The 13462-nt window shown below is 40.6% G+C and overlaps 1 protein-coding gene across 1 annotated transcript in view; it reads right to left on the reverse strand.

The window, feature by feature from the left end:
* Nucleotides 1-4738: 4738 nt before the first annotated feature.
* Nucleotides 4739-13462, reverse strand: part of LOC108576845 (UDP-glucuronosyltransferase 2C1) — a 12995-nt gene continuing 4271 nt past the window's right edge. Inside the window, exons 2-7 of the mRNA XM_017939908.1 lie at nucleotides 10823-11089; nucleotides 9488-9686; nucleotides 9228-9404; nucleotides 7623-7940; nucleotides 4955-5183; nucleotides 4739-4880 (exon numbers count right to left, since the gene is read on the reverse strand). Of these exons, the coding sequence (XP_017795397.1) occupies nucleotides 4739-4880; nucleotides 4955-5183; nucleotides 7623-7940; nucleotides 9228-9404; nucleotides 9488-9686; nucleotides 10823-11089 (1332 nt within the window). The remainder of the gene's footprint in view (nucleotides 4881-4954; nucleotides 5184-7622; nucleotides 7941-9227; nucleotides 9405-9487; nucleotides 9687-10822; nucleotides 11090-13462) is intronic.

The raw sequence follows: 13462 nt of genomic DNA on the forward strand, positions 1-13462 counted from the left end.
CATTACGTTCCTCGAATAGCGCGCGCGCATATGCTTATTTTGCATTCAATCGCTTCCAACTAATCGAATGCCACGGAGAGAACACACAATGTGTTTCTCTACGCACACGTGGTAGAGATAGCGCGCGCGCGCACTTCTTTCACGCGTGTAAAAAACACGTCGGCGGCACTGGGAGGCAGACAAAACATTGTTCAGACAATATCGCGCGTGGAACAAGTGTTACAAAGTCAAAGTTGAATACTTCCTGCGAGAGCACGTGACAAATATCGCGTGCCTCGTGAGAACAATAGCTTTCGAGTAAACAAAAAAAATCCCTCTCAAAAAAATGACAGCTACAATATAACCATACAGCAGCTTTTCGAGACACCAAAAACAAATTTGACAACTTCGAATCGCTCATTAAGTCCAAAGTAAATTAATTAGCCTAACCCAAATATTTAATCGAGAAAGCATTATCGGGATAGTTTTCTTCCGAAAAAATCCACGTCTAGACGTAGCCGTAACAAATAGCGTTCTCCCCGACACACTTTGGACGGCACGCGATTCGAACGTGCATGGGACACGGTCGCTTGTTGCGCGTAATTATCGCGGAAACCATTCGAATGGCCAAATGAGGAACGTGCTCGTAACTTTTCACGCGCCAATACTTACATGTCCCATAGATACGTACATTCCTAATTGCGTAGTGCCTTTCCTTGTCCCCAATGACGCTGACAATGATGATGACACGCCGATAACACAATCAACACTACCGAAGCACCACTGCCGTGTCCCACATTACTCGTCATGCCGATAGTCCAAAATCACTGCGTAAATAAATAAAACAGGCTAGTGTGAAAAAGCAGGAAAAATCATTATATATCCATCTACACACCGCATGTACACGTGCACGTATACGCAGGTACACAGAGAGACAGAAGAGGGAACACGTATACGCGCGGGTTCGATCGATGCGCGACGGTAGTGTAACGTGTCCGATTACAAAACACACGAGAGCACACGCTAATTCTACTTTTTCTCCATCGGCCGCTTAACCGGAACTTTTTCAAGGCTTCGTCGGCAGGGATTTCACAAGAGACACGCGTACGAAATTCCGTCCTTTTCCTTCGACACCTCGCTTCACGGATTATTCAGGACAAAGGCTGCGCGCGCCTTCGCTGGACGCAACGATTCGTGGCCGCTTCTAATGCGTAGTTAGCATCCCGGCGAAACAAAAAACCGAAGAACCACTCCCCTTAGGTTGAATCGCGCACACCGCCACCATAGCCGACTGTGCGCGGACCACGCGCCGCTTGTTTACCTTACCCACCTTCCGAACAGGTTGTTGAGTCGCACTTCGATCGTGGAGTCAGGTTCTATAGGAAAACTATTCGAATTTGCGAAATCGATCTGTCATACGTTCACCCAGTATATTTTTCACCAACACGATCTGGAATAAACCGTGTGGAACAGTCCTTTCCGTGGGAGGGTCCCCCCTCTCCTACCACTGTCAACAAAGTACAGGCAGCGAGTCTTTTGTTTACATCGAGTTTGTTTACGTACGCAGTACTGGCGTTGAAGTTTCCAGTATAAACTGGAAACGGGTTAAAGGAAGATAAACTACTTTTCAATACTATTACGCGGTAGATAGTTACCCGTAGAGTTTGTTTGGCAACTGTTTGAACTTTCGACAAATAATCGAAAACCCGTTCAAAGGGAGAACGCGTTAAAACGCTCTCGAAACACGACACTGCAAACTGCGAGTATTCACACGTCAGGCGTTCGAAAGAGCACACGTAGACACAGCACGCGACACAACAAACAACTCGACGTTTGACGGCGCTAGAACGCGTAATTCACTTGCGGCTCTAAGAAAGAAAACTCGCTGCGCGGTAGGGGAAGGGCGACCGCTAGGAGTGGGGATAGAGAAAGGGTGGTCGCGAGCGCGAAATTTCGTGGTCTGAAATCGTTCGATCGTCGTTCGTCATCGTCGAATTTCCCGAATTCTCCGTAGTAATATATACACCGAGCGAGGAGAAACGACGAAAAACAGAACACGGGAGGACACGTGCCAGAACACACGAGCGCACACACGGATACACACGATTGGTTCCACGAGGTAAGGACGAAAGGAGAAACCGGTCGGTAGGAAACTATAATTGCGACGCACGAGCACGACGCGAGACCGTTTTCTTTCCCGTCGCCATTGTCGGGTGATAAGAAAAAGAAGGGTTGCTCCACAGCGAAGAAACGAGGGGGGCACGCGAGAAAGGGGGAAGCATAGAGGCAGACCGAGCAGGAGAAAGAGACAGACACAAGATGAGAGAGAGAGAGAAGCGGCTGGTGCTGCCCGCGTCCCGTATTGCGTAGTAAGCGCTTGAATGGATTACGTCACGCGCCAGAGGCGAGCGCAAGAGGGTAAAAGCGTCGTCGCGTCAGCAGCAGACATACGACGCCAGCGGTGTTCCATGCTCTCCTTCCATAGGGCGTTTGTTGTTTGTCGCATTGGTCGATTGTGCGCGTGTTCAGAGCGGCGTTTCGCACGGAGGACTTCGGCCCCGACCTCGGCCCGTTTGTTTTCCGGTCATCGACGGGCCCCGCCGCTGCCACTGCCAGAGAAACGGCTACGTACTACCGCGCCACCATATGAAACTCTACACACTCGTGTGCGCAGCATCATTCACCGTTCGCGCATATCCGTGCGACAGGATGCCGTTTTCCAAGTGTTCCTCTCTCGTGCACCTTCGCCCCGCCGAGGAACGATCGATTGATTGTCAAGATACACACACGCCGGGGACATTCTATTCCGCGACTAATCCTCCCGTTTAGTAGCAGTGGACCATGGGACGTCCGTTGACACGGGGGAACACCCTGGCGTCGCTCCCCACGTGTTTTCGCGGATCGAACACACAACAGACAACTCTGCTGATTATGCGTCTTTCTTTATTCTATCTCTTTTTCCTTGCTCTGCCTCGCTCACACTCGTTCCACTTCTTTCTTCCCGTCTCCTTTTCTCTCACTCTCTCTCTTTCTTTCTCTTTCTCTCTGTATGCCCCCTTCTGTCTCCGCTAAGTCGTCGTCGGCTCAAGTGTCCTCTCTCGTTTCTCGTCTCGTCGTCCCGTAAATTCTTCTCTCCCTTTCTCGCTCATCCGCTCGCGTTTCGTCTGCCCGGACGACGGAACGAGTTGTCGAGTCACGCCGAAAACTGGCACCGCGTTCCACGTGGGTAAACGTGTCCCTTCAAAACACCGCGAGCTTCACCATCGCCATCGCCACCACACACACACACCATCCACATTCCAGCGCACATAGCACATTTACCTCTCGGTTTGTTGTTTTGTTTCGCGTGCACACCACCGAGAGCTCGTGCTTGCTCGCCTACCTTGTGTACACCGAGCGTACACACGCGGTTAACGCGAACGATTGCCAGAGAAAAACTTGTGAGAAGAGTACATAGGGACTGTACCCCTCAGAAACGCATTAACAGAACGCGCACCAACATTCTGACGAACGAGTCAGCTGGTACTGATCGGATCACGATCGAGCGCCGACTTCGCCACGGGTCACAGACTAAGAAGCGTCGTGGAAATACGAATAGCCTCCTCGTGTCTCGATGAGAATCCGACTTATGCGCCGCCGTTCGTGCAGAGCCCTTAACTAAGCTCAGGACCGTACCTGTCACGCTTAAGCCCCTCCCTCGGTTGTCTGCGGTCGTCCAATCTCGGTGAACGTTTATTCAGAAGCATTTCGAGACCGTAAAGTGATTAAAGCTGCGGTCAATGGGACGAGCCATTCAACTATGACCGAAACCATTGTTCTCTATGGAAAGAATGGCTTTTGTCTGAGTCGTTAGAAGTACTGTTAGAACGCCCACTTTTGTGGAGAGCAGAGCTGATAGGTTAAGTTTTGACGGGTCGCCTGCAAGTGCCGCGGACGAGACAGACGTCCTTTAGTTTGGTGGGGAAATAGAAATGTGTATGCATGAGTGTTGTTTGCGTGTCGCGTGCCTAGGTATTAGTAAAAACTTGTTTTTGCAACTCTTTGTTGCGCTGTTGAGTTTTCCTCTGGGATATTTTACTGTAGTAACGATAATTACTTTTTACATTCATCTCGAGGTAGGTTGTACAAGGAAATAATCATGTTCTGGAGTGACTAATGAATCCGTGATACGTAGTTTCTCTTGCCCATGATTGATTGTAATTATGCAAAAAGCATGTAAATAAGAGGCACCACGTTTTTATTCGATATTTAAATGTTTATGTTACAGAATTGTAGAAATTTTTTCAATCTTGTTTAATTGATTAATTTTTTTAAAAGAATTTTCTTGTTTTTCTTTGAAAAATTTTCTTCGTACATTTTCAAGTATTATTTACAAGCCATACGTGAGCACGTGCAGTATCGTGTGCCATTTTAAATTCACTTCTGTACCTGCACCAGCAACGGTAGTTAATGCAGTATCCTGTTCTACCGACTTCCTTTATTATCCATCGATATTATCGTTTCCTGTACTTTTATGTCGCTCGATCGTCTCTCAAGAATAATTTGTTTCTTTTTCATTTGAAACGAACAGATGATTTACCTTTTAGATTAATTCTATTATGATAGGAATTTTAAGAAAACATTTTTATCATAATTTCAATATCTTTACATGGTCAGCATTTCAAATTGCAAAAGTACATACATATACCATAAAAGGCATTAGACGTAATAAATATATATGTAGAAACTTCACGGAAGACAAGATTGACACCGGTTCAGTCTAGTCAATCTTCTTTTTAATAACAGTTTGCTTGAATATTGTTCTCCAGCACAATTTCTTCAGCCCGTACACCAGTAGTATCAACGTTATCACATAAAATATTGCCACATCAATGGAATAATAGTGAATTACGCTCATATATCTGAAATAGATGAATTCTTTTAAATATTCCACGTACTCGAGCTGTACAAGAGATTTTGAGGTAATTCGACGTACCTTGTGGAACTCTTCAAATGTTCTGATTCTTTGTACTTAGCAACATGCTCCACCCACCAGATAGCCAATTTTCTCGGGCTAATTGGCAGTTCCCGCAGCAACGAACTTCTCTTTTTCGCTGCCATTCGATATGAATTGTTGTTCACGCTAGCCACCTTGAGGATTCCTTCGCGAAGGCTTCCGATAGATATTCTCGCCAAGTCCATCACCAGGGCGTAGCCAAGTTTTTCTAGAATTTTTAGTACCATTAAAGATCACGTGATAAAGTAGTGAACAAATTAATTGCAAGATCTCCAACTGTAAAAACACAATTTTTCGTCTCTAATTTTATCTTTTGAAAAAGTAAGGCTTCCTTTTGTTCCGCCATTTCTTTCATTTCTTAAAATTGCAAAAATTAAAGAAAAAAATTGAACAATTGCTTATATATGTCTAATCCAAAAGTAACGAGACTTACTACTGAGCAATTTATTTGCTAATTAATCGACGTAATTACTGCTTTTAACAATTTCTTTAACGGAGAAATTATTGATATTCTGGATTGTATAATAAATTAAGTTTGTGTAGCTGATATAGCAGCTCAATATAAGAAGAAAAATAATGAACAATATTTAATTGAAATGTTTCGATATAAAAATTCTTTGATATAAAAATACGGAAAAATTTTAATCTTTTAAGAAAATATTAATAGAATCATATTCCGGGAATAATACGCAAAATCATCAGACAGATAAAAAAAGACGTAAAAAATAAGAAAAAAAAAATTCTATTCTATTCTATTCTATTTAAAAGATATTATAGAACTAAATTCGTGGAGCAAGAAAAAAACAAAAGATTGCTCAGTTTCAAAATAATAATACGCAACTTCGATACGGATAAAAAGAATCCTAAAAAAGTAAAGAAACAGAACTTCAGTACTTGAAAACTAGAACCAAATTCATGGAACAAAAAAAAAAGTGTTGACTTTATATCGAAAAGTCATACCTTTCGAAATTCACATTTTTTCCACCTCCGCGATGTTTAAAATAGAACTCATTGAAATTTTTAATTTAAAATAATTGTTTATCAATAAAGTACTATGACTCTTTTTTATCTATGACTGTTATTTTATCAAACTTCGTATAATTTCATTATTTTTGAAACCGTGTACAGGTTCTCCTATAACACGGATGTTAAATAGGTTCCATAGAAATGCCGCGTTATACGAGACTCACAATCAGATCAGACTCGATTTAACGAAGATCAAATTTGATTTCTAGGCCGCGCGGTGAAAAAAATAACGAAAAGATAAAGGGTTATTATAATTTGCAAAGCGTGTTACATCGAAGTTGCAACCCCGTTCAACAAGAGTTACTATTAGGTGTACAAATTAATTCGTGGCCTTTGTTTCGTGGATTTGTTATTTATTTAAAAAAAAAACAGACTACAGTTCAGACTTGGAAATAATCTCCATCACTTGCTATACATTTATTCCATTTCTCAGGCAGTTGGCGAATTTCCTTTCGAAAAAATGATGGCGGTTTCGAACGTATAAAGTCAGCAATGCTATTATTCACATCTTCGTATGTTTTGAATTTTGAATCGGTTAGATGGTGCTGAAGTGAACGAAAGAGATAATAGTCTTAAGTCTGGGGAATAAGCCGCATGAGGCAGAATTTCCCATCCCAAAGACCTTTCGCTTCAAGAGCACATTTTTTAAGTTGAAATGCAAAAAGGATTCAGTGTCTAATATGTATGCTGTTTATCCGACGACATAGTGTTCTCCACTGTTTCTTAGGATATGTCATTAGTCACATCGAGTCCGATAGTGTTTTGTTTTGCTAATAGAAGCAACTTTAGAACTCTAACACAGCGGGAAAAAAGATTCAATTGAAAGTAAAGTTACAGCTGATTACAGTAAATTCTCTACAAGTGTCAGCCAGTTTGGATTCTACAAGTGACAGTATAGATGGTCCTACGCCTAGGTCTGCGTCATTGCTGCGCCTATGTTATCTCACTCGCTATGTCACCACTCGGTTTCTTTTACGAGATTTCACGGCTCGACAATTCATAATAGAAAGATATAATTTCTTTAATTTTACTTTTTTTCATCTGAATTTTTTTTAACATGTTGCTGAGATTTTTCTGATGAAAATGAGATCAAACGCGATATAATTTGAACAACATTAACTTATTAATACTCATTGAGTAATTAATTTAATGTCGGCCTACCTCCACGTAAAAAAAATGTAGGGCCGATTCTACAAATGTCAGTCAAATGTAGGGCCGATTCTACAAGTGTCAGTCAAACGGTGATGTCATTTTCATCAGAAAAATCTCATCGATATGTTAAGAAAAATTTCGGGATAAAAAAATGTAAAATTAAAAAAGTTGGTATTAAATCGCTTGGTTGCCTCGACTCACGTTTCATCCTTATCTTTTATTCGCTGTCCTTGACTACGTTCGGCAAACTACAAAGGAGGGCGCGAGGCTCGAAAACGTAGTCCCTGACTCTACAAGTGTCAGGTTTAGATTCCTTGCGGACTGACACTTGTGGAGAATTTACTGTAATTTGTACACCTAATATAATTTGCAGACCGCGTTACGTCGGAATTGCAACCGCATTGAACAAGACTTACTACAATTTGTATTAAATTCCGTTTCGAAGAGCGTTAATTGGAAATGTAGTTACCAGCTTGTGCCGCGTTTCCATCGTGGTCGCAGAAAACGGGCAAAACGAGCGTCGGTGCGCCGTGATAAGCTGCCTCGTGCAAAGACAAGAGACCACCGTGAGAGACGAACGCTCTGAGTTTAGGATGGCCTAGTAGCTCTTGCTGAGGCCACCATGCTGCCGTTCTGACGTTCGATGGCAGATCTTTAATCTTCACGCCTTCCCATTTCCACACGACGTTGCACGGAAGCGTGGCAAAGGCTGCCACGAAGATTTGACGAAGCGCCTCTGGCATACCTGACGCGCGGACCGACGAACCCATGGAAACGAAGATGAAACCTGCGGCCACGTTTCGATTATCGTTGTGACGAACTACTTTTAGAGGGAAATTCGACTTGGCCTAGAAACTCGTTCGTCATATAACGGGCTATAGGCTTGTCTGTACGAGTTTGGACGTGGAATGTAATTAGATGAGACGGAGGAATTTTTGTTGCCTCATTTTCGAACCGATCGGAATGAAAGAACCGTGTTCTGTTAGATTTTTAAGGAAATTGTTATTGGTAGGAATAATTTAGTGGTAATTGATTTGAAATTTTCATTGTACTCTTTTTTTAACCCGTTAACTGAGTTACACTTTAAACCTTTGAGAACGATCGACCCATATATGTTGGTTTATAAAAAGTTGTGAAGTTATAAACGGGTGATTTCACGTCAAATCGATCACTTTTCGACGTCGACATCGGGGATTTTGTTCCAAATAAAATATAACGTAGTACACGTGAAATTAGGGGGGGTTTAAGTCATCATTTAGCTGGTTTCGAATTTGTTTAAAAAACACGGACCTTTGAATTTGACAATTTTTGCCCATTTTTATAAAACCAGGCTGTGCTTATCAATTTTTATCTCGAAAACTATTTGACAAATTGAACTCACTTTTGTTTTGTTCTAATCTAGAAGGGTGGTCCTATTGTAATAATATTTTTGTTATTTGAAAAATTGATTTTATGTACGGACAACTGACTGTAATAGCAGGGCGTCTGGCTCGTTTCCCTAAAACGGGGGTACATCAGTCATTTTCCAGCTCCTTGTGACACTAATTTTAAAGACTCCATCCTGCAGAAAAGCTTATTTTGTAGGTAGAATTTCAAGGAATGTGACCATATTTTTTTTCAATTTGAACACCTCTAGCGCATCACAGAGAAATTTACAAAATAATTTTCAGTATTGTAAAATCAATTTTTCAAATGGCAAAAATATTATTGTAATAGGTATTCTTTGATTGGTACTTCCTTAAAATCTGTTTTCTACAGTCACGCTCTTCTTGCGCCTGCCTCCTTGATAATTATAGAAGCTCAAAAATTGCCTTTTCTTGTATTTCAGTGGAATAGTCCCCATTCAGAGTGTCTTTTGTTACCGGTTGGCGATTGCAAAAGTCGAACACGCGATTCCACTCTTTTCCCATAACAGAAATGCCAAACACTCTGTTCAGCAAATAGTCCTCCCTGGAGCAACACACCTCCATTGTCCCCGCTTTCTCCCAACCGATCAACCGACTTAGCAGCCTCGTCGGCAAACGAACGTAATTTCCAACTAACGATCCTACGTCGTGTTAGAGGATCGACTCACCGCGTTGTAAGAAGGTCTCCAAATCAGGGCTGAGCTGTGTCGCCGGATTGCAATGAAGGCACGCGACGTTCACAACGTTCGCCAAGTACGGAACCGAATCAGCCACGATGTAATGACTGTTCTGCAGGGTGAGTGGAATCTCCGTGGTCAGGTCTCGAATATCGGGCAACTGATCCCCTGTGAAACGAGATTCTTAGAAAAGGGGAAATTACCATCAGTGAAATCGATCGATGGGAAAAAATGAAAGAAATGTACCGTACCTAGGTATTTCCTCAGAACCGGTTGTAGATACCCACTGATCATGATCCAGTGCATTATCCTCAAGGTGGTGAGGTAAGCGGCGTTTAAGATTCTTTGAGAGAAGCTCATGTCTTGTGTGACCGATTTCCCGAAGTAAGGTGTCACTGACCACGGCGATGGATTTCCTTGGAGAGATATCGAACCACTGTACAGTGCCACCTGTGATTGAGTCAAGTGAAATGATGATACTTGTCTTACCAGAAATTTTCATTGCATCGATAGTTTTAGAATCAGTAGGTTAGATCAATTGATACCGTCCTCAAACTTACACTGCCGTTCGTAAGTATTAAGCCATCTATCATGCTTTGGCGAAGAAATGACATTTAAATTTGATAATACTTGTACAGAAGGTACTGTATGATTTAAATGACATTGCTTCGCGACAATTAGTACCGTATATTAGTAAAAATATACAGGGTGTTCAGAATATTAGCGTTCTTTTCGTAGGATAAAGTTTCGTTATTTTTCACGCATAACACGATGGCTTGAATAGATTTTTGAAATTTGCAATGGTTTTCGCGTAATAACGATATCACAAATTTTGTTGAATTGATAGCTATAATTCTTTTTTACCTAACCTAACCTACAAAATCTAATATTCAAGCTGAATTTTGTGACAATGTTTGGTGCGGTATAATCAAATGACACTATCAGGATCTTATTTTTATGACTACGCCTTAAATGGAAACAGATATTTAAAAGTTTTATCGTAGGTACTCATTGTATGAGATTTTAGACTGAACCATTTTTTCGGGATCTTAACAATTTTGTTGCGACTATTTACGTCTGCTTTATGTTCAAATAAGTGTCCTAATATCTATGAACTGTGCTGAATAATGAAGTTGCTACAGATGCACTGACACCTGCATATCCAAAACTAGTCAAACTAGATGGACATATCGTGTAATTTAATTTACGATAGGTAATTTAACTTAGGTAAATTTAATTTACATATTTTAATCTAATATACGCATTTCGAAATAAACCAGAGGAAATATTTCGTTGAACCAATGCTAAAATTGCGAAACTGAAAAAATGGAACTTTTCAAGGTAGAAGAAAACCACTTTGTCAATTATCTCACTGATTTAATCCACCAACTATGCAATTTGCATTTATTTTCCTTACTTATTTCTTTTAGCAATTATACCATTTATATTTCCTTTTTCTCAGTTCGTGGATAAAATCAGTGCAAAGGTGATTTTTCACAAAAATCTTCTCTTCTGAAAAATTCGGTTTTTACAGTTCCGTAACTTTGCTATTAGAACGACGATTTTCGAGCGAGATCGATTATTACCGTGTTTAACATAACCGTGGGCACATCCTCTCCGTGAAGGATGCCCAAAAGGCACTCGGGATAGGCGCCATCGAGGACCGCGACGTCCCAGCGCGCATGAGGATCGCCTTCAGGTCTCCTCAACCAAGATACCGATATTTTGTCGCGAAGAAGCGCCTCACAGGCCTCCCAGGCATATCGCATTGCATCCCACGGTGAGATTGGCATTTCATCTCGGAATCTTGCACCGACCAAGTCCCATTCTGACGTGTAATTCCCCACGTAAGCCTGCAGATAACGAAACACGTTCTAAATACCACGCTCTTTTTAAATCTTATATCAACTTTTGACACTCTGTCCAATTAGAAACCTGTTACGCGTGTCCTCATTATCGATTAACCTTTCCATAATTTAGCTCGAGAGAGAGAGAGATTCGAGCAGAACGTCAAGTATGTTAAACCGTCGGGCGAAAAGCAGAGCCGGGTCATGTCTGACCCATCGTACAATTTGTTTGTTTATACACGAGAGAAGTAATTTTTGTCTAAATATATCGAACTACATTTTTCAGTAAGTCTTTAACCCTTTCATAACTATTGGCGCGTATAGGCGTTTTGAAAATTTGTTCGCGTTATACTGTTTGAGCCTTTCGCTGCACTTTCACCTTAATTTAATACATAATTTTATACTCAAGCACGCCCGTCTTAATTTAATAAATCGAATTTTAAAACAATACGGCCAAAATAACAAATTTTGCAATCGTGGTTAAAAATTTACCGCCACTCACCCACGTTGCGCATTTAAATCTGCCGTAGCGAAAGGGTTAAAAAAAATAGTATTATTAACGCGTTCCGTGCCACGTTGGCAAGTATTCTTGTATATTTTCAATATCAATAGAGTTATTTGTTTGTTCTATAGTGCATTTTATAGTTTCAATATTTACAATTTTTACATATTTACCAAACTGGTAACGGCACTTGCACAAACACGGCTTGGCGCGGAACGTGTTAATTAATAGTTGAATGACCTTTCAAAAATATAACATCCCGTTTACGAAAAATAGAGATAATCTAGAAATCCTTTCTACGCTTACCCACCCAGGTAACAAGTACAGTAAATTCTCCACAAGTGTCATTCCGCAAGGAATCTAAACCTGACACTTGTAGAGTCAGGGACTACGTTTTCGAGCCTCGCGCCCGCCTTTGTAGTTTGCCGAACGTAGACAAGGACAGCGAATAAAAGATAAGGATGAAACGTGAGTCGAGGCAACCAAGCGATTTAAACACCAACTTTTTTAATTTTACCTTTTTTTATCCCGAAATTTTTCTTAACATACTGATGAGATTTTTCTGATGAAAATGACATCAAACACAACATAATTTGAACAACATTTACTTATTAACACGTTCACTATCACGCCAGATATTTCACTGTATTGAGATAAAACAGACGCCCTGTATTACATTACATAGAGTCGGCCTACCGTCTGACTGACACTTATATGTTAATATTAAAGCTACACAATCCTTTTGCATTTTCTAACTGTATTTAACACGAGCAGGTAAATGAAGATGTTAAAGACCTCAATAAGACCTTTACTTGTAACCGTACTTCCAAAAGCGGCTTTTCCCAGAAGAAAAAAACCCTAAATTGTCCTAGCTGAACTCAATTTTCAGTAAATATATTAGAATCAGTTTGACTTTCGCTGGATACAAGAATTCTTTGTACGGTCCTGACCATGGTTTCAAGTACTTATCTGCTCGTATTTCTGTCAATTTCGGGGTCCCGGCAGCTAAAACATGTTTACTTTGACACCTAACCGATTTTACGACCTCGCTATATCGTGGCCCCGACTATACATATCGTTCTTTGCAGTGTATGAAATCATTTACAAACGTTTTGTATAAAAGTGTGATTTGTACAATAATTTGAAACGCACATATTTTCCAAGAAGAACGAGGTATACGAAATGGTTCACTTCACCAGCCACTTGGTTAGCGTGGCGTGTGTTTACCCGAAAAGTAACCCTCGTCAAATTACTATGGTCCTCCTCCATATTACGCAAGTTTTGTATGTAACACTTTTCCATATTATAAATAATGGAAATATTCCAGGTGGACAAAGTTTTTGCCCCACCCTTTATATCCCATGAACATTCTACACACGCAAATAATACGGGTCATAGATGACCCAGCTTTGTCGATCGTCAGTTAAGCAAAAACGAAGAGAGCTGAAGAAGATAGTGTATACAGGGTGTCTCTACAATGCGGTACAATCGGGAAAGGGGTGATTCCTCGTGACAAAATAAGCAGAAAGTGTAGAATGAAATTCTTGTATATGAGGTATCATATTGGAGAAAAACGACTTTGAACATCTATTAAATATGCGTGCACTAATTATAACAAAAACTCTAACATTTTAAATAATTAACTTGACTTTAATATCTCCGCCCCCCTACTCTACCTACAGAAGAATTATTTATACCATTTAATGTCCCCCTATATACCAAATAAGTTTTGTAAAAATGTTCTTTTGATAACTTCAATCACTCGTGAGATATTCCACCGTTTTCAGTTAAACAGAGTACCTTCTATATTAGTAAATGTAAATTATTAATCAATAAGTGTTCATAATTTTATAAATGATTATAATAAAAAATATACA

Source organism: Habropoda laboriosa, unplaced genomic scaffold (assembly GCF_001263275.1).
Source record: "Habropoda laboriosa isolate 0110345459 unplaced genomic scaffold, ASM126327v1 scaffold581, whole genome shotgun sequence".
Taxonomy (NCBI): domain Eukaryota; kingdom Metazoa; phylum Arthropoda; class Insecta; order Hymenoptera; family Apidae; genus Habropoda; species Habropoda laboriosa.